Source organism: Bos indicus, chromosome 22 (assembly GCF_029378745.1).
Source record: "Bos indicus isolate NIAB-ARS_2022 breed Sahiwal x Tharparkar chromosome 22, NIAB-ARS_B.indTharparkar_mat_pri_1.0, whole genome shotgun sequence".
Classification (NCBI taxonomy): domain Eukaryota; kingdom Metazoa; phylum Chordata; class Mammalia; order Artiodactyla; family Bovidae; genus Bos; species Bos indicus.
The window spans coordinates 54,138,428-54,165,699 of NC_091781.1; the positions used below are offsets into that span (position 1 = coordinate 54,138,428).

The window sequence follows — 27,272 nt, forward strand, 5'->3', positions numbered from 1 at the left end:
ACCAGAAAATAGACTTTAATTTTACATGTACAAATGTTGCCTTAAATTCACAGCAGTTAAGAAAACAATGTATACAAACTTCAGCTTCCAGGGAAAAGGAGAAGACGAACGTTCGGCAGTTGGAGGCTGCTGTGCACATCAGCCCAGGAATCCGACTTTCTGTCTCTTGGGCCCCAGGCTCTCCTCCTTGTGTAGAATACTCTGCAGGGAGGCATGCAGCACCTTGCCCACGCGCTTGCCAGTCTGCAGGATGGAGAAGGGCAGACAGAAGAGGGCATACGCCCGCCCATGAGGCACACGTACTCTGACCGAGAGAAGCATCCCTGCCAATCAGCCATTCCAAAGCTGCACACATTCCATCGGCCTTACAGGACTTTCATTCAATATAAAAACCCCAGGGAGTTCCTGGATGCTGAGAGTCTGCACTCCCAACGCAGGGGGCTCAAGTTTGATCCCTGGACAGGGAACTACAGATCCCACATGCCACCATGAAAGATCCTGCATGCTGCAACTAAGACCAGGTGCTGCCAAAAAAAAAAGATAAATAAAAAAACCAACCCTCCAAACCCCAACACCACAGCAGTTAACATTCTGGGAAAGCCTCTATTCTGAGAAAGGGGAAAAAGGAAAAGCCAACCCCCAAGCAGCAAGCAGAAAGGAACAAAAGCTGCCTTGGTCCTTAGCTGCTGCCACCAGAAGCAGCAGAACAGTCAACCCAGTCAGAACTTGGTTACCGCCACTGCGTTGCAGAGAGAAGGCATGGGGAGACCACGGGGAATCCAGAATCTGTCTGATGAAGGAACAGATGGTGCTGGGAACCCTTTTTAACAAGCAGTGTCTAATCTGCCTGCCACCAAAGGAGATCTGCTCAGATAGGACCAAAGTCAATACCTGAATAGAGTCTTTGATGTTACTGCCATGCAGAGATGCTAAAAGCATAAATTGCTGGGATCAAGACATGTCAAGAGGTCAGACAACCCCACAGATTTCCTAATTAGCCCCCTACACAGGGGACAGAAGGGGGTCTTGACAAAAAAATCCCAACTATATAAAAATCTTTCTTTATGCAACTGTTTTTGGGTCACATGAATCATTTCAAGAATATTATGAACCGACTACAAGTTTCCCCTTCAAGCCTTCCACGTTCCCATACCAGCTTTAGTTCACTTGTGCTCCTGGTTCCGTTCCCATCAATGTCAGGGAGAAAGACACCCAGGCCCCGGCCCCACCCCAGTCCTCCCAGTCATCGGTGGTCTCTCCCCAGGGCTGTGTGCCTTTTCCCCTGACCCCAGACTATAACAAGGGATGAGACCCCAGGTGTCACAAAAACTCATATGAAGAGAAGAGCTTAGTCTAAAGACTGGGAAGGGATAGAGTCTATGAAATCCGAAGTCAGGATTAAGGTCCAAAGTGACTTTGAAAAGATTTTTATCGCAACATTAAAAAAAGGAAAAAATGTCCAAGTAGGGGACACTGACCAGGGAAACTGATTATTCATATGAATGAAGGCAGGGAGAGAACAGGAAATGAGACAAACAGGTCACCAGGACATGCGAGATCTGGACCTGGCCTTGCAGGAGAGGTTACAGCGGCCGGGGGCGGCAGACACAACCAGCTGAGTGTAAGCTTTATCAGGAGTGAAGGGGACGGGAGTGCTGACCAGTCAGTTCAGGAGCAGCTGGAAAGCGCCCGAGTGCTGCTGCCAGGCCTGGGAAACCGAGGGGAGCAACCCGTCCAGAGGCTGTGGGGGGCTTTCCCCCATCCCTCTTCATCTCCATTTACACACTTCCAGGCCCACACGGAACAGGGAGACCACCATCCTGTACCCCCAGCTCCACCTCTGCCCACTCTCCTCAACAGGCAGGAAGCAGTCGGCCAGGATTTCAGTTCCCTTATCCAATCACTGCAGCGTGTGATTTGGGAGTTACAAGTGAGTTACATTATCATTCCAACGTTCTTATTCAGAAACGTGGCACTGGGGTCAGAGAAGGAGAGGATAAGGAACTCTTATGGGCAGCTCGCTACCTCCTGGTCCCAAGCCCCCACCCACCACCACCTCAGCTAGCTCAGCGACATCTGCCTTATACCAGCTGCTCTCCAGTCCCCAAAAGTGGGGTGAAGAGGGGAAAATGGGGAGAATTTCCATGTGACCAAGGGGGCAGGAGGCAGCAAGCGCTCCCAGCCAGGTCCCAGCGCCCACTTCAGAACCAAACTCACCTCCAGCATCTCGAAGATGCTCTCTGGGTCCAGGCTGCCCTTTCCCACCTTCCTAATGCACGTCACGACTCCCTTGCTGGTCACGGACACCAGCAAACTGGCCAAGGAGCAGGCCTCCTCCTGAAGAGTAGCGTCCACCACGTGCCGATAGCCAATCTGCAAGACGAGGGCAGCAGTGCACACGCGTGGGCAACACACACCCCGGACCCCCACTTCTGAGGGCCTCGCAGGGGGAATACCCATACCACCCATTCAGGCCTTATGTTGGATTCTGTTCACAAGAGAAATATTTGAAGTACTGTTTGCTCGTGCTGTTGAAAGGCTGTGTACACAGTGTAACAGAAGCATGAAATGGAAATACAGGGTGGGGGGAGGGTGGTCAGAATTAAAATCCAGAGACCTTCCAAGTCAGGGGCTATCCAGGGGTCTCCAGCAGAGGTCCCCTGGACGTTTCACTGATGACAGAGATGAATGCAGAGGGCCCATGCTGATGGACACACTCAAGAATGAGTCAAGGGCAGGTGGCCCTGGTCATCCCAACACTTCACCACAGCCCAGGCTCATGTAGCGATCCTGGTGGAATTAAACCTGGCCTGTCAGTCTGATCTGCGTCCAGTGAATCCCGAGTGGAATTATGACAGTCTCAATCAGAACAAGCCTCTCTGCACGGTCCTGGGCGGTGCCAGTCACGCATGAGCATCAGCCAGCTGCTCCGCTCCACAGGCCATGGTGCTCCACGCTTGATGTATTAGACACCCAGGCCCTGCTCCAGCCCTCATTTCATAGATGTGCTCATTGGGGCCCACAGAGGAGGCAGTGTCTGCCTTTCAACCACCTTTTTACTATTCAAGCAGCCCAGACACCAGAGTTGAAAGAATTAAAGGAACTAAGCATTCAAGGTACTTTGGTGAAATGCCTGGTAGACAGAAGGAGCTCTGCAAACTCTGGCTACTGCTACTATGAACCCACTCATGTGCTCCTGAGACCAGAGCCATATCGTCCCATTAAAAAGAGAAAGCTGTTTATGGTAGTGGTCTCTAATATAACGAAATTAGTGGGTTTAGGTTAAAGGTACTTCTGTGTGGGCTGTAAACCATAACTTCTCAACCTGCTGGGTAACCTTAACAGGCCAGGGTTGGAGGAGATTGACAAGGAAGAAAAAACCAGGAGATATAAGCTCTTACTTTGCACAGGGTGACGATGCAGGGGACATTCTCCACGCTTAGCTGGATGCAGTCGTAGGGGTCATCGGACAGTTCAATGTCCTTTGACCCTTCTTCGTCTTCCAGGACACGAACTCTTGGTATCCTAGAAGCAGAATTAAAATTCCCACTTACTGAAAGGAAGCATGGTAACTTCTTTTCCTTGAGTTGGAATCCCTGTGCCTCAGAAGATGAAGTCATGCTGTGCCTGAGTTCCCCCTCAGCCCTGCCGAAAGTGACACGGATGCAGTGAGGAAAGGAGGTCTTTTAAAAGTGATGCTGGGCAGAGGCAAGTGGGCTAGAGGGGGAGGGTATCAAAAGGCACAAACTGAATACTGCAAATGAAATAAGCTGCACGGATACATTGTACAGCACAGAGAATATAGTCAATATTTTACAGTAGCTAAAAATGGAGTATAATATATAAAAATACTGAATCACTATATTATACACTTGAAACTAATAACACTACATATGAATTATACCTCAACAACAAAAAGTTTAAAAATGAAATTTAAAACAATACTTGGTCAACCAGATATCCAAAAATGAGCCCTTATCCCTACCTTCTCACCAAACACAAAAATCCATACTAAATGGACCACAGATGTAAAGGTAAAAGGTGAAACAATAAAGCTTTTAACTAAGAACACCTTCACGACCTTAGAGTAGACAAAGATTATTAAATAGGACACAGAGTACTCGTTGTAAAGGAAAAAAAAATAACGTTCAGTTATAACTGAATACACACACACACACATAAATATCTTGGAGATACTGCAGGTGTGGTTTCAGACATCACAATAAAGCAAGTCACATGAACTTGTCAATTTCCCAGTGCACATACAGTCATGTTTATACTATGCTAAGTCACTTCAGTCTCGTCCAACTCTGTGCGACCCCATAGACGGCAGCCCACTAGGCTCCGCCGTCCTTGGGATTCTCCAGGCAAGAGGACTGGAGTGGGGCGCCATGGCCTTCTCTGATGTTTATACTATAGTGTAGTCTATAAGCTTGGTATAAGCATTATACCAAGAAAAAGAAAAAAAAAAAGTGCACATACCTTAATTTTAAAAGACTCTTTTAAAAATAAAAGTTATTTTTAATTGGAGGATAACTGCTTTACAATATTGTGTTGGTTTCTGCCATGTATTAACATGAATCAGCCATAGGTATGCGTACGTCCCCTCCCTCTTGAACCTCCCTCCCATCTCCCACCCCATCCCACCCACCTGGGTTGTCACAGAGCACCGGATTTGAGCTCGCTGTGAAAAACACTGTTATTATAAAACGCTAAACATCATGTGAACCTTCTTGCAATAGTAACATCAAAAATTACTGATCACAGGTCACTGTGACAAACATATACATAAGGAAAAGTCTGAATACTGCAGGAGACATGAAGTGAGAAAATGCCGTTGGGAATATGGCCCTGATAGACCTGCTCACTGCAGCACTGTCACAGACCTTCACTTTGCAGAAAACGCCGTATCCGCTAAGCACAATCAAGCGACGTGCAGTGAAACGAGGTGCGCCTCTGTGCGTGTGTACGATATAATATAGATTCAGATGATGAACTTCTATTTGTCAAAAGGCATTATTTGGAAACTAAAAGATAATCCAGAATGGAGAAAACAAATTATTTCTCTGCGTGAGTGTGTGTGTATAAACTGACACATTCATTACATAAAGACTTTCTACCGAACAGAAAAGACAGACGACCCAACAGAGAACTGGGCGAGACTTCAACAGGAACCTCAAAAAAGAGGCTATTCACATAGCCAATAGACACACAGAAAGTTGCTCAACTTAAAATACTCATCAGGAAAGTGCAAAATAAAACTACAATGTGATACCAAGACACACCTACCAGAATGGCTAATATTAAAAAGACCAATTAAAAAAAAACAAACAAAAAACCAAGGGCTAGCAAAGATGCAGAGCAGCTCAGACTCTATACAAACCTAGGAGTATCATTTGGTAAAAGCAATTTGGAAAACCGTTTCACAGTATTGCTAACACTATTTGCAGGAGCTCAAAACTGGGAAGTGCTCAGATGCTCGTCAGCAGAAGAATGGATACATCAAGTGTGGCGTGTTCACTGGCAGTGGACAGCATACAGCAAAAAAGAGGACCATGACCACAAGTCACAACACAGATGTCTCAAAACATAACGCTCGGTGACCGAGGCGAGCATCAGTGAGAAAGCACTGTGGGATTCCGCGTGTACCAAGCACAAACCAACCTATTGTTTTAGGACTGTGGTTATCCTCGGGGGTGTAGTGACTGCATGGGGGTACAGGGTGGGAGGGCTTCTAGGGGCTGGCGTTGTTCTTGTTTCTTGAGCTGGGTGCCAGAAACATAGTGACGCCATAAAGCCGGTTCATTCCAGTGTGGGGTGGAGCCAGGAAGGAAGAGGTGGTCCATCCAGCTACTGTTACAGAAGCAGTGTCAGTGCTTCTCCCTGTGCCTCTGACAAAAGCCCCCTCTGATTCAGTCCTGCTGCCTGTCCCTACACACGCCAATGTCCAGAGCAGAGGGGTTTCAGCCAGAGAACGTCCCACTAGGGTCCTGCCCCAAGGAGTCCTGCTATGGTCTGTCCTGCGTCAAGTCTCCGTGCCGGGGTCCCCCAGGGTGGAAGTACTAAGTAATATTAGGTGAACAGTTTGAATTCTGATATGGTAAAAAATAAGCACGCATACACACACACACACACACCCCTTCCCATCACACACACACTAAGCACACACACACACACTCACATATACCCCTTCCCATCTCACACACACACACACCCCCCCCTTCCCATCACACACAAACCACGCATGCACACTCACATATACCCCTTCCCATCTCACACACACACACACACCCCTTCCCATCACACACATACTAAGCACGCATACACACTCACACATACCCCTTTCCATCTCTCACACACACATACACACAACCCTTTCCATCACACAGATACACACACACACCCCTTCCCATCACACACAAAGCACGCATACGCACTCACACATACCCCTTCCCATCTCTCACACACATACACACACACACCCCTTCCCATCACACACACACTAAGCACGCATACACACTCACACATACCCCCTCCCATCTCTCTCTCACACACACACATACCTCTTCCCACCACACACATACACACACACACCCCTTCCCAATCCTCTGGCCATAATGTGGTTCATCAGAAGGGCTACAGGATACTCTCGACAGAATGGCCGCCACCCTTCTAGAAGGCCCTGACTATACAAAGTCCTCTCCACACACCAGGGAGACCGAGTGCCTTGCAGAATCCCCACCCCTTGCTGCCTGCATGGCTGTTGTGCTCTGGGAATGGGACTTGACAGCTATGCCCATGACAGGTGTCCTCCCCTACCTGAGCAGCTGGGTTTACCATTCTGATGTACAGTTTGCCCAACACTTCCCCTACAGCCCAACAGCCTCATCTGGTTCTCCTCTCCCTTTCTGCCTTGGTGCCCATGGTAACCAGCTGGCAAGACAGGGAGTGATTTCTGAGGCTTGAGGTACAACAGATGGCAACTTCCTTTCTTCTCCAACAGAGCCCAAGGCCAGGCTGCTGCGGATAGCATCTGGGACGCGAGGCCTCACAGTGGCCACAAGGGCCAGGCCTGCCCTTGGCCAGTGTTAGCCAGGAGTCTAAAGGCCCAGCGAGAGGAAGGGGACTCTACAGCTTTCGTTCTCAACAGAGCTTCCATCCTGCAACATCTGACCTACATTTATTCAACTTTGTTTTTGTTTGTTGTATTTTAAACTGTGCAAGTGGTTTAAATTCCACCACAGGAAAACTCTAAAATAACTTTTTTAATCACCCATAATGTGGGCACTTGAAAATAGCCATAATGTCCATTTGGGGGTATTTATGTTTGTCGTTGTTGCTTTTCCAGTTGCTAAGTCGTGTCTGACTCTTTGGGACCCCATGGATTGTAGCTCACCGGGCTCCTCTATCCATGGGATTTCTCGGGCAAGAATACTGGAGTGTGTTGCCATTTCCTTCTCCAGGAGCTCTTCCCAACCCAGGGATGGAACCCACGTCCCCCGAGTTGGCGGGTGGGTTCTTGACCACTGAGCCACCAGGGAAGCCCAGAGAGCAGAGTACAAAGCAGGCAAAACCCTGGCCCCTGTGGAGCTTTACCTAGTAACAGTATTTGGACAGTTGGCTGGGTCACTGGTTTCGACTCCATCTGCTGTTCTGTGGTTTTTGAAAATTTTTCTACATGGTACGTTTACTTATGAAAATAATAATCCAAAACATAAATACAGAAATATATCTAGTTTTAACTTAGGAAATCTGTTTTCTGAAGCTTAAAATTAAATACCCCATTGCTGATGGGGAAACCCCTGGTTATCCTCTCCGACGAGCTTCAGCCGCGATGCCTCCGCAGTCCACCACAAGTGTCCTCTCAGGGTCTCCACAGGCCACGGCGCTGTCTCCAGCAGGCTTACCTGGTGTTGAAGAGCGCAGCCTTCACAGCTACGGAGATGGCATCGAACAAATTCCCACCACATTCCAGCAGCTAAGGGAGACAGGGAGTGAGGCGGGGAGAAGCAGTGAGCATCATTTCTCACCTTAAGTATTACCCCAATGAAAGCATGCTGGTTCCTAAAAAATACGGACCAAGTGTTTATACAGAGCAGAAAGCCAGGCTGCTCGGCCGGCTCACCGCCCCGCACAGGCTCTTCACGCTAACTGCAGGTGCCGCCTTGCTGCCCCGGCTGTGGGACCACCGCTCAGAGGCCCCAGACCGTGTGGAGCAGCTAGCTCCTCAGGCAGTCGGGCCTACGCTGAGGGAAAACTGCTCCCCGGCGTTTTGCCCCAGGTGACTCTCAGAAGCACTCGGCAAGCATTCCTCTCATCTCTGCTCGCATATACCCAGCCTCCAGACAAGTGCAGAATGGCGGCCACTGACGCTGCCGCCGCCACCAAGGTCATGCTGACGACCGCAGTCACTACTGCACACAACGACCGATGTAAATCTGATGCTCAAACACCTCTCACTCTATGGTCTCTGTGAAGCACAGCACAACTGAGGTCTTTCACACGTTTTCACCTGTGAGCAGACGTGCTGACTGCACTCGAGTGTTCCCGTCCAGGGAGGGCTGGAGCCCATTATTAAGTGGAGGGCAACACACCCTTCTTCCTTATTCTCAAGAAGCCTTGGCCTGAGGTTATGGAATAAAGCCAATGGGAAGAGAGGAGAGGAAGTCACATGGAGAAAGAAAAGCCGTGTATTTCCGTGTGTGTTTATTTCGAGTCTGTCTCCTCTTCGTCTGAACTACTGACTCCTGAGGCTGGACGCTGTCAGCTCTGTTTATTCCTTTCTCTTCAGAGTCCAGCAGAAGGGCTGCTGGGAAGGAGGAGCCTGGTGATTATTTATGGAAGACAGGCAGGCTCAAAGCCCGGGCCTTCCAAACTCTGAGAATCAACAGTCACACCTGGCAGGTCTCGTGCACTGAGTCCATGCCCAGTACAGACTCTAATTCCCACCTTTGAGCTTTCTGGGCAAGCCTCCGGTAGACTCCAAGCATCTCTCCTACTGCCTCGTATAATTACTGCTTATTAGAATATGATCTCCCAGCCTGTATTACCAGCTGGCTTGATAACTGCAGCATGTTTGTCGAGCAGCCAGACTAGCTCCCCTGCACCCTGGTTCACATACAGACTGCTGAATGGCTAGATGCTGGCGCTGGACAGTCTGCTTCAATTCCTGTCTTTGCTGGGTGACTGCTGACTTCTCCAGTCTGGACCTCACTACTCCAGGCTTCACAAAGGGTGAAAGCCCCTCTGTCTCCCAGAGGTGTTCAACACATGAGTCTTTGTAAAGCCCTCCAAAGTGTGTCTGGCACGCAGGAGGCATCAGCTAAGTGTTTTAAAATAAATCCTAATTTGCTCTTTCATCTTCCCTTTGTTCTCCTCACAGACTGTTCAGTGCATCCATAGCTTCTCCGTCTTCATTGTTGACAACCCCTTTGGAGAAGAAATTCCGATGCAAAAGGCATGCGGGTGACCAGGACACAATGCACCCTGAGCTGCTCCTGTTCCCCGTGTACCCCTGCTCGTGGGAGAAGCCTACTGCTTCTAAGGTGAGACAGTGTCTCTTTGATGGTCACCAGTCTTGCAAGAGGCTGCACTGAGAGGATAGGCTTCCTGCCCGAATCAAAAGTGCACGAGGCCCCCTCGCTGGACCAGCCTAACGAGCCACAAGCGTGTGGGATGGCACCTCCCTGGGCAGCTGTGAAGCCTGCCTCTTGGCAGTGACTTCAGGCTGCCAGTTCCCACCCTCCTCAAAACCGGCACCTGTAAAACTACCTGCTTAGTAGGAATCAAACTCCAAATACAGCCTGGTTATTGGAGATGAGAAAAAGCAAATGAACTTGTAACCCCAAAGCATCAGCATTCAGAACAGACCTAAACCTGCTGGACAGTTAAGCACTGCTCTTTTGGCTAGCTCTGCCCCATCTATGATCAAACTAATTTAAAAGTTTCCAGAAAGCCCTGCCCTGTTTCATGCAGGGCCAACAATTAGACAGCCAGGCTGTTCCCAGTAACGAAGCTCACTGTCAGTCCACAAGATCAGCGTTATCTTCATACTCATGAAAGGACTTGTTTGGTCCCTGGCTTCGCCCTCTGCCCTCAGTATGAAGTGGAAGATGTCACTCATCTCAAGGTTCACAAGATTAAAGGGAAAGAGACCTAATAAGAGCCTGTATGTGAGCAAGAAACTGGCAAAATAAAGTATAGCTGTAAGAGAAATTACTGCCATGTGCCCAAAACCGGGCAGACAAGTAACTGGGAGGGAAGCACCAGGAAGGAAATGGAGGGCTAGACCGGAAAGGCTCCTGCAGGCACAGACTCTGGGGAAGGCAAGGGGCAGGGCCCCGGGTCCTCATGGGAAAACAAGGGGGTCAGAGTAGGTGGGCTACTGCAGGCACAGACTCTGGAGAAGGCAAGGGGGCAGGGCCCCGGGTCCTCATGGGAAACAAGGGGGTCAGAGTAGGTGGGCTACAGTGTTTTCAAGGGAGGATGAGGTGAGGTCACGAGTTGGCTCTGGCATTAAACAGCCCTGGCTTTGGAGCCCAGGATCACTGGTCACAAGCTGAGATCCCCTGGCAGAGTTCCTTGACTTCTCTGTGCCTCAGTGCCCTCACTTATAAATGGGGAAAGCTAGTGCCCACTGGCAGAACATCTGTAAGGGCTACACAAAAATGCAGGTGAATGCTCATCTTCCTTGTCGCAACTCTGCCGGTCAACTCTGTCTGGCACCATCTAGAGAACATCTCGTTTCCTTCTTCCCCAACAACCTCTGCGGATAATTTTGGGTGCTACCATGGTACAGCTGTTGGCAGATTTACTGTCAGGTGGCATCATCCGTGCCCTACTGCACGTATGTTGTATGTAAGTTAGAAACCATATGGGAGGCCAAAGTTTCCCCAAGTAGTCTCACCCTGGAAACTGAAAGTATCCAACTGAAGACGGAAAAGGCACAGGGAGGAAAGCAGGCCCACATGTCTCCCACAGACGTGGGGCATGGCCAGTGCAGTGACGTGAGACCTACCAGCACGTCCACGTAGAGAACCCAGCAGTGCTCCCGGGGGCTAATGCACAGGGACTTGAGGTCGATGCTGCTCTTGTTGTTAAATATCCGGTACAGGGTGTTAGCAATCTCTGTCCCAAGGTCATCGCCTCCGCGACCTTCAAATTCAGGGGTAGCACTGGCGGAACTACACAGAAGGGCGACAGGAAAGGGGTGAGTCTTGTCGAATGCATGGACAGAGGGGCAGGCTTTGTTCCAGGTTCCCTGGGGGACGCTGGAAGAACCAGCGCTGGGAGGAAAGCCACTGTGGGAAGGCTGCATCTGCCACTCTTCCAGCGTCCAGACACAGGCCGTGAACCAGGCCAGGACAGTGCCCTGGCTGTGTTGCTGTGTGTGGTGGGAGTGCCCACTGACTTCTCACAGAAGCCATCTTTATCCAGAGAGAAACAAGAACACTGGTGAAATGAACCACTTCCAGCAATAATGAACTCTCATATCTTGAATGTCTACTAGACTCTTCTTTGGCAGGCCAAGGAAGTAGGAGGCCGAGAGAATGAGTCTGGTCTACAGAGCGGTGACAGTATACACACCAACCCTAGATGATGACACTCTCAAGACAAAACCTCAGTGTAGGCACAGTAACTCTCCTGGGGTTATCTAGGACATGCATATATACACACATACTTGATTCATGTTGATGTTATTGTAAAGCAATTATCCGCCATTAAAACTATTTTTTAAAAAGAGACATGTATAATAGTATGTCAGAGTTCTGTCATAAACTTTAGATTATCACGGTACTGAAAAGCAGGAAACTAAGAACTGTTTGCTGACTGAAATCTCTCTTCACTTTGGTTATCGCTTTTACTTTGTTATTTTTCAAGAGAAATGCCTTTTCCTTCGTAGCTTCCTGAATTTTATGCCGAACTACTTCAACAAAGAAGGAGCAAGCATCAGCATGGGCGCCCCCTACCCCTGCCCCAAGCACTACTGTTTTAACAGGAAATTTTTGAGGGTTTGCCTTAACAAAAATAAACTCTTGGTACATTTGTGGGATATGTAAACACTCCAGTAATTATTTTATTGTAATGAACTTAAGGCCCAGAAAGATAAGAAATCAGTTGTTTCAGTAGGTCTCTACAAAACCACATGTGGAAGCTCTCTGGTCCCTGTCCATCTGTCCATCCGCTCGTCCTCCCAGAAGGTTCCCGGCCCTGGACTAGGCACTAGCGACCTAGAGACAGTGGGACAGGTGCAGACCCAAGTCAGCAGTTCCAGGGACACAGCAGGGAGTCACATGCAAACAGGCACACAGAAACGGTCGGGGAGGGTCGCAGGGGGTGTCAGTCAGCATTGTGGGTTGGAGGGAGTCTTGAACCTGAACATGAGACAAGCTGGTCTGACCACAGACGAGCAGGGGGATTCCAGCCCAAGCAAAACCTCTGTAAAGGCCGAAGGTTGTGCCCACCCCATTTGCATATGCTGAAGCAAACCTCGCCTCACAGGTTTCAGTGTCCCTTCTGTCTGGTCCATTCTAATACAGATGTAAGATGAATCCTAAAACAATCAGAGTGTAGCGTTGTCTAATAACATTGCTTCTCTCATCATATAGTCTTCCCTGACCACTACAAGCCAGGAGAACCCCCCCATTTAAAAATCCCCAAGAGAAACTTCATCACTGCCATAGCAACCTCACTGTTCCTTCCCAGCCTTGGCCGGACTCGGGCACCAAGCCATGAAAAGGAGTTCATTGATGGTAAAATAATCAAGTCACCAGAAACCAAGTTCGTTAGTTTGCAGAGCCAGCAAAAGACAACCTGTTTCTAATGTAAACCCTAAGCCATCAACATTAAGTCCTATCTTCTGTTTAAAAGCGCATCTGTACAGAGCTCTGGGTGGACAAATCCAGCAGAGGTCCTTACGCTTAAAATGTTTATCCTTCCCTCATTACAGTAGGCTGAGTCCTCCTGGGTGTGACTAATGATGGAATGGATTCATTAACTCTTCTACAGCCCAGAGGGACAGTTTAACAACTTCCCAAGCCAGTTGGCTAAATTAATCTACCAACAAAACCACACCCACTGTTTTTTTTGACACTGGGCTGGTTTAAAGTGGAAAATTTTCCCATTTTAAATGATTTCTGCCCCCTACCCTTAAAAAAAAACACAAAAACAGGTTAACCCTTTATGCATAGCTGGCAGCCAGAGAAAGGAGGATTTAGAAGCCCATGAGACCATGGAAAGCTCCCGGGATCTGCCCGAATGTGTCATTCAGCACACCTGGCTTGTAGGCTAGCATCAGTCAGGTGAGTGCTCTTGGGCCCGTCTTATGTCTCAAGGTACTGAATGGGTGCTCTGGTCTTAGGACTTACTACTAGACCACAAATGTTGGAGTCAATGAATGCAGACCAAGGGAGTCCTAAATAAAAAAGCTTCTCTATTAAGTACCAAGTTTAGAAAGAGAGCGAGAAAGAATGCAGGCTGGTAATCCTACCCCCTGTACACAGACATCAGTGTATATTCTTCAGACGAGGAACATACACTTGGGGTTTTTTTTTGCATAAGACAAGTTCTTTCTATAATTACAGTTACTGAAACCAATTCAGGTCCTTCATAAAGTATGACCCAGGCCCTTTTCCAGGGCTGCTGGGAAATCGCTTATGGAGCTGGATAAACAGAAAAATCCTGGGAAGGCTGCCGCTCCCAGTTCTCCAGCGTCTTGACTCATCACCTCCACCCTGCTCCTCCTGCTTGGCATCTCTCTGCTCTGACTGCATTAGGCTGGGATCAAGGCCCTGTCTAGCTGGAGCAGGACTTGAGACACTAGGCCCATTGTTGTTCCCCTTGCAATGGATCTAGCCTGCAGAGCCATGAAGTCTTACAGCCAGGTGGGCCAGGGATGACTCCGGGCCTCACCCTCTAGTCCCTAGCCCCCAGGCAGGTCCCAGTTCCCCTGACTCCTCTGGAGGCACACTGCTCATTTCCAGGCCTGCTGAAGCGCCCCAATAGAAGGGGATGGGAACAGTGGCACATTCTGAGTGTTTCATCTTAAGCCCTCGTTTGAAGTTCCTGGGAGAGTTACCTCATCAGCTTTGCAGACTTTCAGAGCCCAGCGAGCCTCAAATGAGGCCTTCAGGTTACCTCTCTGCTTTGCCCCCACCCTCGACCCTTCAGCTGAGAAGGGTGACGCTTCAAGCAGCATGAAGTAGGTAAGGAAGAGAAATCGAGTGGCTCCACCCACCTATTCAGGGCTTGAAACCAATCCAGGTTCAGTGAATGAAGAAAACAATCCAGATTCAGTGAGTGAAGAAAACAAATGATCACACTTAAAGTAGTTGAGATCCCGGACAAGTGAAAAGCGTCAGACACACTGAAATGTCCATGAATGAAATGCGTTCTCCCCAACTGCCCCAGCTAAAACCTGAAGCCTCTCTGAGAACAAACAGAGTCCCTAAGCCCATCAACATGGTGGCCAAGAGCCGGGAAGTGACCTGATGGACGGCCACTGGTGGTAACCACAGTGACACACCAAGCCCACCAAATACTCACCTTCTGGCCTTCAGATGGAAACCATCTTTTCCCAAAGTTTGAACCTTCTTATAACACAGCCTACTCTTAGGCTATAACTAACAAGCCAAAGACACAGAGGCAGGAGCTAGAAGGTCCGAGTTCGCTCCCAGGTAAAGGTGCTGCCAGGTATTTCTGGAGCAGAGCTCAGGAACCCCCGCGTTTTCCTCCTCCACTGGTACAGGGATCAGGCCTGTGTCTCAGGTACCCTTCCCTAAGGGCACCACTTCTGAGACCCAGGGAAAATCACTGGGGTGGGGAAGGTGTCTACCCCAGGCTCTGTATTTGATTCCAAGCAGATGAAAAGAAGTAGAAGCAATTAGAAGAAAAGCAATTAGTTTTCCATGACCTCTCTACCACTGGAAATTGAAATAATTAAAAACATGAAGGTTGCTGGCAAGTAGTTAAGTCAAGCTGGGCTCAGGCAGGCAGGAGGGGTCCCACCACCACCCAATCACTTTCCTCCCACTGGGTAACAACTGTCTCAGCCTGTGGATGGGTGTGTGCCTTGAGCTCTCTGGCAGAAGCCCCACGCTTGGGGCCCTGGCGGGGTTGGGGGCAGCACCCTGAAGCCTGGGCACAGCCACAGGTGCCCAGAAGCCATTCCTGTTCACTGGGTCAAAGTGAAAGGGCTTTGTTTACACAACTGTGAGTTGCTCTTTGAAGATGCAAATAAGCTTCTGATAAAGGTGGCAGCCAGAGATGCTTGGTGACCTCCTGTTTGCAGGAAAATGGGCTTTTATGAATCTCACGGTGATTCCATCCTCTGGCTGATCACACAGAGTCTCTTAAAGACGCCGAAGGGTGCTACCTTGACAAACAGATTCAGGAGAACTTCCCTGGAAAGTGGGGCTTCTAGGCCTGCTGAGGTTCTATTGAGACTTACAGAGGAGAAGAAACACAGCAGCAGGCAGCCTCTCAGTCAGGAGAGAGGGGCTTACTTCTAGAACCCAGATCTGGGGAAGAGGCTGCTCAAAGGCTCCGCCTGCCTTAGAGCCACCCTCTCCAGCCAGGACTAGAAAGGGACACGGGCAGTGGGCCAACCTCAAGCCATGTTCAGACGCAGAGCCACATGGAAACGTGGCCCCTGCAGCAACCATGAGTGCAGCACTCTCCCTGGCGTGGCCGCATTGACTGCCTTTGATCTGCCTGAGATGAATGAGGTAGGAGATAACGAAGAGGAAGAAAGGAGAGCAGATGACAGCCCCTAACACATGGTATCTGCTCTTCAGTGACTATTTACTGCACCGAATCAGGCAGATCAAGTCAGAAGAGGCATTTTTTTCTTCCTCCATGAGCAAAGGAAAGGATAAGCTGGAGGCCTGAACAAGGTCACCACCATGTACAGCAACTTAAAAGATGGGCTGGTTCCACTGGATGACCCGGAATGCTGAGAGCAGCTGGGCAGAACCGAGGGGAGATTGCGCCAGGGGACCAGGACTGGGGGCAGCAACACGCTGGAAGGAAAACTAACCAGAAAAATGAAGACACATTCTGGAAACTCTACACAGGGTATCCCGCTAAGGCTGGCTTCTGCAGGCTGTATGAAATACAAGAGCAAAGGCTCAGAGCTGGATAGACCCGAGCTGGCAGAACTAGCTGTGTGAACCCAGGAAAGTCACTTACCCTCTCGGAACCCCTTGTGTCATCTCTTACTGGAGTTTTGTGAGGACCAACATCTGTGTTCGGAAATGAAGACTGCAAGTCTGCAGCTCACTGTGCAAGTGTGGGTCAGCATCTTTGCAGGAAAGGGCTGACATCACAGGCGCAAGGCTGCTACCTTTGGAAGGGCCTGCTTGCGAGGCTGGCCCTTGGCTTGCATCTGGGCACTCGGCTCTTAAGAGAGGACCCAGTCAGTGGTAAACTGTGCCGAGACTGTGTGGATAATGTATGGTGTATGCCAGACACCTGCTTTCCTTCTGGGAGTCTGCAACTTCAGTGTGTGTAAAGCAGACGGTGCCTGCGTCACCAGGCGAAATCTTGGGTGTTGAGTCTCTAATGGGTTTCCTTAGGCAAAACGATCACGCATGGGTTGCTGTGTTTCTGTAACAATCATAGCTCTGAGTACAACTACACGCTCCATGCTGAGTCCTCCCAGTCCGTTCAGGAAATCTCCGACTGTGGGGCCGTCTTGCCCCTCTACCAGTAAAGTATCAATGTTACGTATCTGCACTAGCATGAACCAATAGAGAGCCTCATCCACTTCAAGAAGGTTCACTGTCACCGCTGCTAGCTGGAAGAGGAAGTTACAGATAGATGAGACTGGGCCGGCAACCCGGTGAAAAGCCCCAAGCCTTCAAAGGGGAGGTGGAGAGAAAGAACACTTTGGAAAGCCCATGGAACGTGTAACGACTGGGTGCTCGCTCTATTTTCATTACCTAACTTCCTCATCGTCACCCCAGTATCACCATCTCCATTCTTTAGGTCACGAGATTTAGGCACAGAGGGGCTGGGTAACCAGCCCGAGGTCACCCAGCTGCCGGAGACGAAGGCGGTGACAAGGCTGGCCAGCTGGCTGCTGAGGGTGCAGTCTTTGCTCTTCCCTGAGCCCACGCAGCTTGCCCGGCTGCCACCCCCTCAGCCTGCGAGAAGCTTGGCTGGTCCTTGTCCCCGCTCTGCCAAGCGAGTCATTAAAAGTTTTCTGCAAAGCTAGAACCGGAAGACCGCCGGGGCCTTATAGCACAAGTGAGTCTTGTCAGGTATACCTGATTATTTTTCAAAGCTCAGTGACACCCATCATTTCCTATGACTCTTGTAACTACCGTGTGCTGGACGGCCTGGCACCGGGAAAATGAGGGCCGGCTTGGCTGATCAGGACAAGGGCAGGCCCTAAGCTCAGGCCTCCTCCTGCATTTCCCGGGGCCTGGCACAGCAGAGAACTCGGCACATATCTGCTGGCCGGATAAAGGATGATTAAATACAAAATAAAAATGGGCTCAGCAGGAAACCAGAGGTTCATTCTCTGAATCTTCTTTTAAATTGCTTTTCTTTAAAACCACGTGCAGAGTACTGACCAGTCAACAAAGAACTCCAAGTAACCTTCGTTTGGTTTCTCCAGCTTCGGTGTCCCCATTTCTGCCTTCACGCCCACCAATATGTCGGTGTGACCCTGTGGACACAAGCAAGAAGGGGTCTCATTTGGGGCGGACAGCATGCCACCCAACCACGCCCTCGTCTCCCAGACACACACCTCCAGGGAACTCTCTTAGGATCAGTGATGGAACTTGAAAAGGGGCCCTTTGAGAAGGAGAGGGGTCCTTCAGATCTACACAGACCCCCTCCCAGACTTGGCTGTGGGTCTTATGTTTCCCCTGGAACAAAATGCACCCTGAAAGCCCAAGGGGCTGGCTCCCGAGAGCCGACCCATTCCTCAACATCATACAAACCGTGGGCCCAGCACTCACCAGCTTGACCCTGGCAGACCCACTGGTGTTGGACACCACGTCGGTCTCCACTTCGACACATCGGTAGTCTTCACAGCCGCGGCCGTCCACACGGAGGTCTTCCTGGGTGCAACAACCAACATCCTAAGGCTGTGGGCCTAACCCTCCAAGAGGCTCCTCAACTGACTCACTCCTTTCTCCTCTAGAGAAATATGCGGTACAACAGCTCCTTTTAGGGATTCGTCCAGAAATCCTGTCCTGTGAGCTGGTAACATTACTGTCTTACATATGAGGAAACGAAGACTCAGAGAATTTAAGCAACTTGTGTTCAAGGTCCCACAGCTAGGGAGAGCAAAGCTCGGCTTCCCATCTAGGTCTGAAGTGGAAAGTCCAAACTATATACCACCATCTGGAACAGGCACACACAAAATCCGAAGAGACGTAATAAATAAGAGCTATTTCTTTCCAAATCTGCAATTCTGGAGCCACAAGAAACACGGATTGTCAGTTACAAGTTCACCTGTCTCAGCTTGTAGCCCTCCTACCCCCTAAACCCAACCAGATCTACTCTGTAAACGGCTGGAAACAATCAGCTGGTGTCTTCTAACACAGGCATTCTCTAGGACAGGGTCAGCAGCTAGGCTCCCAGGCTGCTCATTCTGGAAGCTGTCCCATGGGAACCCAGCCATGCCTGTTCACGCAGGTATTCTGTGGCTGCTCGCACACAAGGACAGAGCTGAGGGGCTGGGACAGAGACTACATGACCGGCAGCCCCCACATCACTACCACCTAGCCTTTCACTGGAAGTCTGCCGACCCTGCTGCAGAGGACGAGTTTCAGGGTGGTCTATGTACTGCCTGGCTTTATCCCCAGTTATTTACTTCCTCAATTATTTACTTCTATCTGTATAACTCATACATAACCATTTTATGTTGTGGTTTACTCCTAGCATTTATCTTGTTGCTCAACGAGTTCCAGATTTCATGGGTTGGTTCCTGCATTCTCTCAACATGCCTCAGATATCTTTGGAGCACTTCTTTACTTCTGATCACATGAGGAGTTCCAGCCTCTGAGATTTTCCCTGCCCCAGCCCCGGGATCAGCCCATTTCCTAAGAAGCGTTGGTTCCTTTTATGGGAGAATGGTACTTAAAAACCAAGATCTGGGTGCTAAGTAGATTAATTGCTATTAGGGTATCATTGCTTCTAGATCTTCTCAGTAGAACAGAGCCAGAAAAAAACATGTGTGTACTAACCCACGCATACACACACATCTTTATTTATGTGGATTATCTATCCACATGTGGATTAAAGAGCCATGTGTTCATACTGAGAGTTGGTTTCAACCTTCTTCCTTGTCTTATCTGAAACTTCTCTCAGGGAGAAACCTGGCTCTCATTATCTACAGTGTATCTCTGTATTTGTTAAGTCTCTGAATACACAGTTTCAGAATTGTTACTGCCATACCCCTATGAGAAACAAATTTACTAATACAGTTATTTGTGTAGATTTCTTTTTGTCTTTAGCCTTAAATATTGTTACTGTTTAGCCGCTCAGTTGTGTCCGACTCTTTGCGACCCCATGGACTGCAGCACACCAGGCTTCCCTGTCCTTCAGCATCTCCCGGAGCTTGCTCAAACTCATGTCCATTGAGTCGGTGATGCCATCCAGTCATATCACCCTCTGTTGTTCCCTTCTCCTCCTGCCTTCTATCTTACATAACCCACTCAAAATACCTTTTCCAATTGTCCTCCCTGCACCTTTGTTACTCATTTGCACCCCTTTCAGGTTCAATTAAAACTGCTGATGTTCCATTTTGAGTCCGCCACATCCTGGTTACTTTTAATTCCTATTTACCTTTGGGCCAGGTGGCCTATCACTAGGGCTCTAGGAGTCGCCACTGTCAGGAGAGGTGTGCTCAGACAAATGTCCCTCTCCCTCATCGCTAGTTCATGCTCCCCTCTTCCTACTTCCTCCCAGCCACTCCAGGCAGGGAACCAGTCTCTTTAGCTCCCGGTCCATGGTTCCTGTATTTCCTTGCACAAATGAACCTTTACATGAGTATTTTTAATATCCTTTTCTTTCTTATACAAAAGGATAGCATACAACAGATACTCTTTTACACTTTGCTTCTTTTTAAACACTAATGCCTGTGCAGGAAACCACTACACATCGGCTCATACAGACTGTCCTCATTCCTTGTAAACTTTTTTCCGGAAAACTCTTTCTTTCAGAAAAAGAATCATCACCTCATTAGATTCTCAAAGAGGTTAATGCTCCTCAAAATGTTAAAAACAAGCACAAAAGAAACCAAAAACAAGCAAAAAAAAATCCAAAACAAAAAAGCAAACCACTGTTCTAAAGTATGTAACTATCAGAAACTTATCTTTAAACTGCTTGGCTAACTGCATATCTGACTTTTTTTATTTTGGGAAATTAAAATACAGAAAAGGAAAACACTGCCTGCTCTCGCCACACAGTACCAACTACTACCATCTGTCATTTTTGTTTGAGCTCTTTCACTCTTTCAAATCCTATTAAAGGAGAGAAAATAAACAATCCTAAATCAGGCTGAAGTCCCTTTGCAGCCCTGCCACTCCCAGCTGTCCTCTCCTTGGAGGCAACCCCTTCCTGGAGTCTGGGGAGACAGGTTCTTAAAAAGCAACAGAATTTCATGTCTAGGAGAATGAGTCTCCTGACTCTGTAGAGAGATCTCTCTTCACTGGAGGATCCAAAACTATGTAACTTTATCTCTTTACAACCCCACCTACCCCCATCCACATGAAGATTTCCTAGGTCCATCTCTACTTGCTCCATCCCTAAGGTATGCGTGCGTGCTAAGTCTCTTCAGTCACGTCCGACTCTTTGCGACCCTATGGACCACAGCCCACGAGGCTCCTCTGTCCATGGAATTCTCCAGGCAAGAATACTGGAGCGGGTTGCCATGCCCTCCCCCAGGGGATCTTCCCGACCCAGGGACTGAACCAGCATCTCTTACCTCTCACGTCTCCTGCATTGCAGGCAGGTTCTTTACCACTAGTGCCACCCGGGAAGCCCGTCCCCAAGGTGTACCCTGATGCAAAGTAAAAATCTGGCTCAGAAACCTTTACATTGAGTCTTTGGTAGGTTATACCTACGGCACAAGGGTGAGCATCACTAGGAGCCTTAGTCATGGACTCCAGGCCGGGTCCTGCCACTGACTCGCTGCTTGACCTCAAAGGCGCTTCTCTAATTCTATGGATGTATACATGAAAAGAACCACCACTGCTTGCAAGAACTAAAATAGCAGCTACTGTTTAATATGCATTTACTATCTACCAGACTCCTCGGTGGCTCAGTGGTAAAGAATCTGCCGGCAATACAGGAGATATGCAGGAGACGTGAGTTTGATCCCTGGATTTGGAAGATCCCCTGGAGTAAGAAATGGCAACCCACTCCAGTATTCTTGCCTGGAAAATCCATGGACAGAGGAGCCTGGCAGGCTACAGTTCATGGGGTAGAAAATAATCGGACACAACTGAGAGACTAAACAACAAGAAAAAAACTACTATCTACCAGATAATGTGTTAGGAAATCCATACAGGTTAATATGTTGAATCCTCACAATAACCCTGTAACATAAGATTTTTCATTCCATTCTACAAATGAGGATCAGGTTGAGAGATGCTAAATGGCCCAAGGTCAGAGCCAGTCAATAGCTGGCTTGAATTCCACTTGAATTCCAAGCCAGAGCTCTTGACCCCGCTTCCACAGTCTCCTGTGTTCTAAAGGGTCTCCTCATTGTGCAGGTCAGGCAGCACAGGCCTCCTGTGAGGACGAGCTGCCTGGTGACCGCTTGGCCCTAGTGAGGATGCTAATGACTATGAAAGCAGCGGGCCCACAAGGCTACAGGGCTTCCAACTATGCTTTAAATCACCACCCGCTCTGGAAAGATCTAATCAGAACCCTTAGAAATGAGAAGGGATGTCAGAAAACTGGGCCACCAGGGCTTCTCTTTCCAGCCCTTAACCCACTCTCTGAGCCCTCTTCCCTCAGCTGGGAAGACTTGGGTGACACGTAAGAGATAAGCAAGCTACAAATTCCCCGTTCCAGGGATGCATATTTTTGTTGTTTTCCATCAAAAAAAGCACACAAAAGGAGAAAAACAAACAAAATCCATGAATCACTGCACACAGGACTTTTTCAAAATCTACTTTTTCACATAAAAGGCTCTAGGAATCTCCCAAACCTGGTGATCTGGCCTGGCTCAGAGCTTGACACCCTACCACAATTTTTTATCCACCTACAGTACTCAAACGAAGGAACCAATCCATGTGTGAACACTTAAAACACTGGCTGCCTTGAAGTGAAAGGTCTATTTAAAAAGTCAATGGGAAAAAAAAAATCAGTAGAAGTGCCTACAGGTGACTGACCACACCAGGGAGCAGAGCCTTGTCCTCAGGGGACAGGGGACTGAGCGCCTTTCCAGGTAAAGGCCTTATGAATGCCAGGGTGGGTCCTGGTGACTCAAGCTGTTCACTCCGTGACTGCAACAACCCCGCTGGTTGGGTGATATGTAATCACCTCCAACCTGTATTTAAAACTCTGCTGTTGCACACCAGCTTTGGGACCTTGAGCAGGTTAGTTCCTGCACATCTCTGAGTCTATCTCTTTATGCAGAAGAGGGAATAACCCCGAACCTGCAGAGTTAGAGGAGACTCTCCCACACAGGCAGCTCACAAGAGTCCCTGCTCAGGACTTCCTTCTGCTTCTGGCTACATGTATTAACTCACAGACTCCTTAAAAACAACCCAGAGAGAGGTTACCAATGAGGACACCGAGGTGCTAGGTTTAACTCCTGTTTGACACAGGACAGATGACCCAGCCCGGAGTTGCTATTCCTCACACCCAGGTAACCCAGTCCTACTCCCTAATAGCAGCTGGCAGTTGGCTCTTGCAATCCAACACACGAAGTGGTCCTCTGAGATGATGCTAACCCCTCACTACCTTGCAGAGATACCACTTTGCCGGCAAAGGTCCATCTAGTCACAGCTAAGGTTTTTCCAGTAGTCATGTATGGATGTGAGAGCTGAACCATAAAGGCTGAGCGCCAAAGAATTGATGCTTTCCAACTGTGCTAGAGGAGACTCTTGGAGGGTCCCTTCGAGTGCAAGGAGATCGAACCAGTTAACCCTGAAGGAAATCAACCCTGAATATTCATTTGAAAGACTGATGCTAAAGCTCCAGTACTTTGGGCACCTGATGTGAAGAGCTGACTCATTGGAAAAGCCCCTGATGCTGAGAAAGATTGAGGGCAGGAGGAGAAGGGGCTGACAGAGGATGAGATGGTTGGATGGCATCACTGACTCGATGAACATGAACTTGGGCAGACTCCAGGAGATGGTGAAGGACAGGGAAGCCTGGCGTGCTGCAGTCCACGGGGTCACAAAGAGTCGGATGTGACTGAGCGACTGAACCACAGAGCTCACTGGAGGAGAACGGAGACCAGATGGCCTCCCCTACTAGGAAGCCACCCCACTTTAGAGGGAGCCCGGCTCTGCAGGCCCAGGCCCAAGACCCAGCAAGCAAACCAGATGTTGTCCTCGTTCCACTCCCCAAGCCTGCTGGGTGGGCCCGCATTCCTTTAGGATGCGATGCTGTTTGCCTTGCAAAGCTGCAAAGTGCCTGACCCAAAGGCACGCAGGCCAGAGAGTGGCCAGCTCTCTGGGGCCTGAAACCGATTCTCTCCTTAGAATCTGATCTCTGATCTGGGAAGTACTTGGCAGGGAAAGAGAGTTAAAGAGGAGCTGACAGGTCATGATGTGGAGGGAGCTGGAGAGGCCTCACAGAAGTAAAGATGGGCGGGCGGCGTGTGCCCAGGTGGAGGGCACCCTGACAGCAAGTGGCTGTGGAGAAGGGAGATACTTCAGCAGAGAGAAGTAGAGGTGTCCCAGAGACATCAAGGCAGGCAGAGTCACAAAGACACGTGATCCATGCTTGAGCCCTGGAGAGGCAGTGTCCAGGAGCTGCCTAGGGACTTTCTACACCCAACAATTTAACAACCTCTCAGTTCAGTTCAGTTACTCAGTTGTGTCCAACTCTTTGCAACCTGACTTAATCTTCCCAAATAAAAAGAGCTTAAATCTCAATAGCCACAGGCCGAACCCCTCATGGGGTCACTGTGAAGGCTGCAGATGTAGTACGGATGGTTCCGGACGAAGCCACGCTTCTGACAGGAAAATCTCCACTGGGAGCGGCGTCTCTTCAGGGCTGAGTGCACGCCAGGCGGCCCATGCTCCCTTTCCTTGTCACTCCACACGGTCCTGTTCTGTCCCCTGGACGGATGTGTTCTCATTTTACACAGGGGGAGCTAGCTGACTACACTCTTACTGTGAATGGTGGAGCCAGGAGGCGCCCTGCTCAGTCCACTCCAAGTCCTCATCCAAACAGAAGCTGGAGGCCACTGACCTTGTCAGGGGAACCACTGGCAGAAAGCACCTGCCCTGGCCAGACCATTAAGGTTCCTATAATAACCATTTGCAGGAGATATGTTATCTTACAACAGGACATCCTGGTAAGGAATGCGGAACTAATAAGCTACTGCTAACTAGAAGAATTTGGGAAATTCTTCCCAAATTTGAGAGAGGGGACGCCAGACCATATATACTACTAACCTCCCCGAATCCTCCTCACTAGAATCCACCTTGGCTGAGTGATGTGTGCACCACCAGGAAGGATACTGAGTCAGGACGACTGGCCAGAGGCAACCCAGAAACTAACTTCATCACCGTGAAACCCGAGGCTGCGGGCTGCACAGCAGAGCAGCTCTCCCGGGTTCCCTCACCCTGCTGCTCTCCACCTGGGCGCCCCTTCCCAATAAAGTCTCTTGCTTTGTCAGCACGTGTGTCTCCTTGGACAATTCATTTCCAAGTGTTAGACAACAGCCTACTCGCTGGCCCTGAAAGGGGTCCCCCTTTCTACAAGCTCCTCAGGCAGAGGGGCAAAGATTTCTACAGCAGACTCCAGGCAGGCTGGACCAGGCCAGTGGCTGGTCCAAGGTCCAATGTCTAGTGACTGCATCAAAATCTCCCAACATTTATGAAAATACTCATTCCCAGGCTCCAGCCCCAGCCCCAGCCCCAAGGATTCTGATCCAGAAGGTCCAGGTAAAGCCCAGGAAGCTGTATTTTGTGAGTAAAAGGCACTTCAAGGTTTCAGAATTACTGGGCTAAGACAGAGGTTAGCAATGTCTTTCCAGGGAGGAAGAAAGCACACATTTAGCCAGTTAAGCAAACCTGAAAAGATTAAATGCTAATTCTGGAAATTCTGAAACCTGCCCCCCAATTCCTGAATATAAGAACCAGCTTGGGACTCCCTTGTGGTCCAGTGGTTAAGACTCTGTGCTCCCAACGCAGGGGGCCTGGGTTGGATCCCTGGTCAGGGAACTAAAATATCACAGGTCTCAACTAAAGATCTCACATGCTGCAACAAAGACTGAAGATCCCTCAGCTGAGACCCAGCATAGCCACATAAATAAAATACTTAAAAAACAAAACCAGTTAGATACAAGTAAGTAAAACAAAAGCTGTACAAAAAAATGCTAACTAGGGTTCTAAAGAAGCTTAAACCAACGTGGGAAAAATACTGCCTAAAAAGGTAATAGTAATATATGTCCATATACTATTTAAGGCCTAGAAAAATGGTGGGGGTTCAGAACTTGCCCTCCCTGCTCCTGTTTCGCCGACGTGCTTTCAGAGGACAGAGCAAAGAAACAGAAGTGGAAGCAGTGGGCATTCTCCCTGGCTTTCATCTCTGGGTGCCTATTTTTAAAAAGGGAAAATAGCACAACACTTGAGTTGGGCTTTACAGTCAGATCTGGATTTATATCCCAGGTCCACTGTACAAAGAAAGGGTGGGGGTTCCGGAAAAAGGGAACCAGGCATGCATGGCTTTCTGGACACAAGGGAAGCCATTTTAGTCCTCAGCCTTTTTGTGATCTACGCCTGGCCACAGTGCTTGCCCTTGAACATGCTGCAGTAATTAATGATCTTGAGGGAACTACAGAATTCAGGAAAAAATGGAAAAGCAATGAAGAAACAACAGTTCTCAGATAAAACGGAGCCCTAGTTTTTCTTCAATGGATACACGTAACAGTCTGATACAAACCTTTGAGTTGTTCTACAAGAACTCAGCTGCCCACTCAGCTGGAGGATGGTAACTCCAGGATAAGACCCCAAAGTGGTCACAACCTGAAGATGATGTTGCCCTTTTCTTCCCCTTGATGAAGTGAAGCAAAGTGAAAGTCCTTATTCATGTCTGACTCTTTATGACCCCATGGAGTATACAGTCCATACAATTCTCCAGCTGCGCCACCAGGGAAGCAGTCCCCTTGGTGACTCCAATCAACTAAAGCTTGGACTCCGCTGACTTCTGCCCCAACTGTAGGCTACCTCCTCTGCTCAAGCCCCCTCATGAATATACCTGTGCCCTTAGCTTGTTTTCCAGTTTTGCTATTGGTAGACATTGCTTCTGAAAAGATTCCCAGAGTCCCCTTCCTTGATGCAATTAATAAATTCTCCTTCTCCCATTCTCTGACTTGGTTGTGTTTTTCGGTGCAACATCCAAGAGACAACCCTGGAGAAGCAACGGCTCTACCCACTCTAGTATTCTGGCCTGGAGAATTCCATGGACTGTATAGTCCATGGGGTCGCAAAAAATCGGACACAAATGAGCGACTTTCACGACCAAGAGTCAAACCCGTTTTCCAGCAATACCACCACACACTTACCTTACGACCTCAGACAACTGACTTAATCTCTCTGAACTTAGTTCTTTATATGTAAAGCAGACATAACACTCACCTTCAGGACTTAACAAAAATTCAATGAGATAAAAACTATGACAGAGTATGTACCTAACAAAAGTGAGACAGCTCAGCCTTCAAAGGCTGAGAGGGGATTTAACAGAATCAGGGACTGCCCACCGCGTCCAGGCTTGGAACCTTGTGGACCCGGAAAGATCCAAGTACGCATACAGTCCTAAATGGATGCTCGCCGCCTGGTCCCAAAGACGCCGGCACTGGCGGCTTTAGAGCTGCACATGCCGGCCGCACAGCGGTCTAATCAAAGGTAAACCCAGCCTGCCGCAGTCTTTACGGGCGAGCCGAGGACCGGCATCGACCCGCAAGGCCGAGGGAACCCCGGAGGCCGGCGCCGGTACTGCCCGCTACCTGAACGCCATGTACAATGTACACCTTCTCCGCCTCGCTCAGCGCCACCGACGCCATGCTGCCGAGCCTCCCCCGCCGCTAGACGTCATCCGCCCGCGTCGCCCGCCGCCAGGCACGACCC

The 27,272-nt window shown here is 49.1% G+C and overlaps 1 protein-coding gene and 1 long non-coding RNA gene across 6 annotated transcripts in view; one reads left to right on the forward strand and one right to left on the reverse strand.

Moving 5' to 3' along the window:
• Window positions 1–12,060, forward strand: part of LOC139178655 (uncharacterized) — a 35,323-nt gene extending 23,263 nt beyond the window's left edge. For 4 of the 5 annotated variants that reach the window (XR_011563068.1, XR_011563067.1, XR_011563066.1 and 1 more), the window contains one exon: window positions 9,383–12,060. This is a non-coding gene — a long non-coding RNA (uncharacterized lncRNA). The remainder of the gene's footprint in view (window positions 1–9,382) is intronic. The other variant, XR_011563065.1, reaches the window with a different exon arrangement.
• On the reverse strand, window positions 1–27,263 carry EXOSC7 (exosome component 7). Its single transcript, XM_019984663.2, has 8 exons — window positions 27,152–27,263; window positions 17,967–18,068; window positions 17,577–17,671; window positions 11,018–11,183; window positions 7,908–7,978; window positions 3,402–3,525; window positions 2,218–2,373; window positions 1–243 (listed from the first exon to the last, which is right to left on the reverse strand). Exons 1-8 carry the CDS (start codon window positions 27,206–27,208, stop codon window positions 139–141), a joined length of 876 nt encoding a protein of 291 aa, XP_019840222.1. The 5' UTR covers window positions 27,209–27,263; the 3' UTR covers window positions 1–138.
• Between the last annotated feature and the right edge of the window lie 9 nt (window positions 27,264–27,272).

Coding starts and splice junctions, on each gene's coding strand:
- EXOSC7 (XM_019984663.2), bottom strand. CDS start 27,208: ATGGCGTCGGTGGCGCTGAGCGAGGCGGAGAAGGTGTACATTGTACAT. Junction 11,184..17,576: donor TTGGAGTTCTTTGTTGACTG/GTCAGTACTCTG, acceptor CCTTCTGTGTAG/TTCCGCCAGTGCTACCCCTG. Junction 2,374..3,401: donor GCATCGTCACCCTGTGCAAA/GTAAGAGCTTAT, acceptor CTCGTCTTGCAG/ATTGGCTATCGGCACGTGGT.